At 35.2% G+C, this 6,138-nt stretch overlaps 1 protein-coding gene across 1 annotated transcript; it reads left to right on the top strand.

The window, feature by feature from the left end:
- Positions 1-4,263: 4,263 nt before the first annotated feature.
- On the top strand, positions 4,264-5,816 carry LOC125225596 (dolichyl-diphosphooligosaccharide--protein glycosyltransferase subunit 1). Its single transcript, XM_048129371.1, has one exon. The coding sequence runs from the start codon at positions 4,299-4,301 to the stop codon at positions 5,706-5,708; it is 1,410 nt and encodes a 469-aa protein (XP_047985328.1). The 5' UTR covers positions 4,264-4,298; the 3' UTR covers positions 5,709-5,816.
- Positions 5,817-6,138: the final 322 nt, after the last annotated feature.

The following is a 6,138-nucleotide window of genomic DNA, read 5'->3' as shown; positions in this document are numbered from 1 at the left end:
TTTAAATTCAGATATAAGAAAAACTTTGCTAGAGAAATTTACAACATGTGGAAATAAATAGTTGCAAATTAGACTCGAACATTTTAATAATTCAGATCTAAAGCGTATTTGCTAATAGCTCTCTTAATTATGAACTGCGTAATCTACACACTTATTTCGAAACAATGATCTTTTATATTATATCATGGCAAAATTACTTATTATTAGACTTCGCCAACTAAAATGAAATATTTGTGCTTATAAAAAACCATTATTGACTGCTCCTGTTTTCCATACTTCTCTGTTAAATTTTGCCTATTCCATGGTACTCATGCATGGTACCTAAGGTAGACGTCCAAATGCCCATCCCAGTATTCCCAGTGCATGATATTGATAATGTTATCTATCTGCCATGTCATTATTTTTTTGGTAGTTGGTCAGATACGTGGCAACTTTTGGGCATTATCATGATGTCCATTAGGATGTTTACCTTTCTTACTCATTATGTGTAGTTATGTACAGATATCTACATCACACTTGACTCACAACTTGCTAATCTAATCTTGCATTTATTGGGAGATAACGCGTGATTGTGATGAGTGTTATATAATTTAATTTTTAGGAACGTACCTGTTATCTTATCTCAATTATGCAGTTCTTTCCGTTACATACTGTAAATCAATGTCATATCTGTAGGAAAACTGTTTTGTAAAATTTGTTATTAAATATTCTTCCATAAATGTAATAAAAATATAATAGCATAACAGTACAGTAAAATTTAGATAATTTTATGAAATGAATTCTTTCCTAATAAATTTATAATTATACATGGTGTATTATTTAGTAAAAAATATTTTCTTTTAACTAAAAATCCATTCATAATTATGTACAGATGTAGTGCGAAAAGCTTTTCCTTCGTATTTTTACGGAAACGTACGAACGTGTCATGGTATTTCAGTTAGTCTCTGTACTGTACAAGATGTACTGACACTGTTTGAACTAGCATGACAAATGCGAACGTTTCTAGAAATTTTTCATGTGATTCATGTGAAATAGGTCAAACTTTAACAACATGGAAGTTACTAATAAACAATGATTTTTCCTTATTTTGAAGTCCTCAACTCCTCATAAAACAGATCTTACTTTGTCCTACACCATATTTACTAGGAAAATACTGTAATATTTTTTATAAGGCAAAGTAGCGTTACAAGCAATGTCCGCCAAAAACAATGGCCCATTACCATAATCATTAAGCATGGGCCGTCAACCGTGCAAGGCCGACTGTCGCAAGCGGCAGTAGACTAGTCGCTTTTCTAGCTTAGGCTTTTGATTTTATTTTTGTTTCCATGGTAAGTCAGTTTCCGTCCAATACTCTAGTTTTCGTCCAAACACGGAATAACAAAAAAATATGTTCCATTTTGAATGCTACTTGTGAAATATTATTTCTCTTTAGAAAGTCAGCAATCAAAATAAATGGATGACAACTAAAATTATTTAAGTTTGTTTTAACATAGTAAGTTGGATATCATTTATGAAAAAAATGTCTACCCTCACTCTATGTAATCAAAAATAGGACATACTATCTAAACAACTCAAGATAAAAAAAGTCAAACATGATAAAAATGCATTATGTAGTATAAAGTATAATTTATTTGAGCACTTCACTATGATAAAGAGATCTTAATCTAGAATATACAACAAATGTGGAAGATACAGTCTTGTAAAGTTTGTTTACAGGTAATTTACTTCTAAACTAACCAAGATAATACTGAACCAATTAGAACAAGGAAAAGTGTGACAGATATAACAAATAACTGTCGAAAACAAATTTAAATTAGTATATAAATTAAGGGCATTTTCAAAATTTGGGACCCAAAATTAGCGAAAGTTGTTAACAAAAATTAACTTGCTGTCAATTTTGTGACGAAAATTAAATATGAAATGTCAATAAATATATTTTGTTTTTGTGTTAATTTCATAAACTTTAAGCGATAATCTACATTGAGGACTTGAAAAAAGTTAATTTTTAGACCGATTTTACGCTTAATTGTCGTCTTAAAACTGACAATGAGTTAATTTTTCACTAATTTTGGGTCCCAAATTTTGAAAATGCCCATAAAGACAAAACTAATATTTGAATAGCTTCTGCTGGTAATATTTTGGATGCCAACTTTTAAAAGCATAAATAAAATAAAGTTAGTGAGTAGAATGTATGTACCTATGCTATTTAACATATCTTAGTCAAATATATTTATGGCACCCATGTAAAAATGGCTGAAGTTGCCTTAATAGTTATTTGTTATACAAGGGGGCAAAGTTGTATTTTAACGCTGAGTGTGGAATTGAAAAACGAGCAAGTGAAAGGATTCTATAGTTGAACCACGAGTGAAGCGAGTGGTTCGAGAATAGAATCCTGAACTTGCGAGTTTTTTAACACACGAGAAGTAAAATACATTTGCACCCGAGTGTAACACAAAACTTTTCCCCTTCACTATAGCGAGGAAACTACAACTCAAAAAATGCGTTTATTACTGCTTCCAGTAGTTCCACAGGTGGTAAATCATCTTTATTACTAGATTCACCTGCTTTTATCAATTTTAAAGCAGTTAGTTTGACTTTATTCAAGGTCAAATTACTTTACCCACTAGTGGATAAAATGCGTTTTTACCTGCTGGTATTAAAGGACAAAACACGTGTTTCCGAGCTAGTGAGGGGAAAAAAATATGGTTTTCAGCTATACTAAGTTATACATTAAAGATGAACACAATTTATTTGATGACTAAAATGCTACATGGGAAATTTTAAGGAAGGGGTATTTCTGCAATTAGTAATATTTGCTCCCATTGCAGTTGCATTATGAATCACTTTTAATACCAGTCTTTTTTTAATTCTTCAATAAGTCTTACATTAAAAACATGTAAGATATACACGGTGTTTCCGGTATCACTCAAAACAATGTCAAACTAGTAGCGGAAAAAATAATCGTCCAAGTAACCGGCCAGTATTAATACCCCTAAATACAGAAAAAAGGTAAACAACCTCTAGAAATGCGATATACACAATGTTGTATTACGAGTACAATAGAATGGGCACGTAAAAAATAACTAATAATACTAATTTAAATAAAAATATTACCCCCATCAAGATATAGCTCAATCGATTCTACTCTCGATTCTGAACAAACTGTTTTCAGGTTTTTAGTGTTAAGTGAAACACGGTGTATATCACTACCATTAGTAAAATGTTTTTAAAAGTATAACAATACTGTCATCTGGTATCCTCTTATAAAACGGGTTACTTCATTAGCACAAGTCAATTAATGCTGATGATGATATGAATTGATATTCCATTAAAATACTTTTCAATAAAATTATGCAGTTTCTAGGCGCATTATGTCATAATTCCTCTCCTTTTTGCACAAAATAGGGTAGCACATAGAAAAATAGTAGAAGCCCATTCCTCCGAGTATCACAGCTAGGATAATTACCACGATGCCCCACGCCGAGACGCCGAGCCCGCGCCGCGCTGCCCGGGGGCGCCCTGCGAGAACATCGGGTTCTTCACAGGTTTGCCTCCGACATACTTCCCGGAGCTGCCGTAGTTGTCATAGGCCCCGCATGGTAAGAGTATGTTCAAAGCTGAAAAAAACAAATCATGGAAGTTAACTTAGTAAAAAAATATTTAATACAAGTCACAGATTGCGCTGTGCGGTGCCGATATGCCGATATTCATATATGAATGGTCCATTAACTTACCAAATAGAAGTAGGGTGATGCGAAGGAATAAACTCATCATTATTACGATACGAGCTTCAATTTCCTGCAGAGTCCCGGTGACAATAACACGGGATAAATAAAAATCGTTGCAGTAGAAAGTTTAATAAAGACACAGTGAAGAAGTCTTCATTGACACTTTCCAAGAATCCCAGCGAATGTGGTAATATTTAGTATTAGCATCGAACTGCAATAATAAAAGTATCACCCGCGTCTAAACAAGCGAGAACATCTCAATTGACTAAGTAATTAAATTGAACGAGTCTGGGTGAACTGGGTGAACGATGAATGAATGATGGATATCCATTCAAGAAGTCAAGACAAGAACGAATGAACTCAATGAACTAAAATTCTATAGGGATGTGTTCGGTATTGAGGCAAATTACGGTTTTTGTCTCGAGCTATCGATTCTGAAATCAAACAACTAGTAATCGATCATGTTTACAAAGTGGCAACACTAAATATTCCAACGTATTTCCTGTAAAGTGCTGGCGTGTACTTCCGCTGAATTGTCAAACATTGTCTTGTCAGTGGCAGTGGGGAAAAATGTTACCGGCGATGGATAAATTACGATTTTGTTTTATATTTTTGATCTACGTTTTCATCCAATGTAGAAGTGCCGCCGTGGATACAATCACCACCGATATAAAAATCAAGAATGTAGACAGAACGATTGATATCACTTCGCAACTCGTGAAAATTTCATCGAAAATAACGCTCGAGAATACGGGTTCTTCGCCGGTTAAACAATTCCTGCTCGCCCTAGAAGGTTCGGCCAAGAATAATATTGCATTTGTCGGTGCTAAAGATAATAATAATAAAGAACTTCGTGTTACTGAGACTACAGTAAAAGGTTATGATAACGTAAAGTTCTGGCGTGTCGAGCTCAAAGAGGCCATTAACGCCGGCTCTAGCGCGGTCATCAACAGCGAAGCTGTGCTCACTAAGGCTCTGTTACCTTATCCGACCGCTATCACGCAAGCCGAGGATCAACTAGTCAAGTATCACGGTAATCTGCATTTCTACTCGCCTTACACCGTCGCGTCACAAAAAACCACCGTTGTGTTGAATACAAAGAGCGTGGAGTCTTTCACAAAGGTGAAGCCTTTTGTGCAACAGGACGGCAATATCATTTACGGCCCTTACACCAACGTTGCTGCGTTCAGTGAAAAGGAGTTGAGCATTCATTATAAGAACAACTCTCCTTTCTTAACCGTGAGGCGCGTGGAGCGTCTCATCGAGGTTTCTCACTGGGGCAACATTGCTGTTGAAGAAGTAGTTGAGGTTGAGCATACTGGAGCCCTGCTCAAGGGGCCATTCTCACGCTACGATTACCAGCAGGACCACCACAGCGGCCCCGCCAGTGTTCGCTCCTACAAGACCCTCCTCCCAGCTTCAGCCTCTGATGTTTACTACCGTGATACCAATGGCAACATTTCTACCTCCAACATGAAGGTCAAGAAGGATTCTGTGGAACTAGATCTGAGACCGAGATACCCTCTTTTTGGTGGGTGGAGGAGCCACTACACTTTAGGATACAATGTGCCTAGCTATGAATACCTGTACCAGTATGGTAATGAGTATTTATTGAAAATGAGAGTCATTGACCACATTTTTGATGACATGCAGGTTGATGAGGTTGTCACAAAGATTATTTTGCCAGAGGGTTCCAACAGCATTAAAGTGAACATCCCATACTCTGTAACTAGATTACCAGATAGCCTTCACTACACTTACTTGGACACCAAGGGTCGCCCGGTCGTTACATTCACGAAGAAGAATGTTGTTGAGAACCACATCCAAGATTTCCAGCTTCGGTACACATTCCCGCGCCTCCTCATGTTGCAGGAGCCTCTGCTGGTTGTCGGGTTCCTGTACTTGTTATTCCTATGCGTAATTATTTATGTAAGATTAGATTTCTCTATCCATAAGTCTGAACACCCCCATAAGGAATAATTAATATATAGTTATTTGTATAACTAATTTATAATTTCAATGCATCTAGTTCACTTGCATTTTATGTGATTGTGTGAAGAATACATTTAAATAAAGATGTTTTTATAATAATTGTTTTATTTATTTAGTCTCCTTAGGTACAAATTTTTATACATTAGTTAATAATGTAAGTTGTAATAATTAAGGAAAAATATGCAGTTACACAGCTGTGACTATGTATACATTGAGACAGAACTCATACATTTAATAACAGGACCAAAAACGATAAAATTAACAGCATTTATAAGTATTTCAATAGTTTACACATTTGAGCATAAGATTTGGAAACAGAGTACATATTATTTACAAATCAGAACAACCATATAAACAGTAAGATAAAACAAAACTTAAGGTGTGCCTATACATATAATAAATAAATCAAAAGATCTAT

This window comes from Leguminivora glycinivorella, chromosome 4 (genome assembly GCF_023078275.1).
Source record: "Leguminivora glycinivorella isolate SPB_JAAS2020 chromosome 4, LegGlyc_1.1, whole genome shotgun sequence".
Lineage (NCBI taxonomy): Eukaryota > Metazoa > Arthropoda > Insecta > Lepidoptera > Tortricidae > Leguminivora > Leguminivora glycinivorella.
Note: the sequence above shows the minus strand (reverse complement) of the source record. Positions and strands in the feature narration are given on the sequence as shown.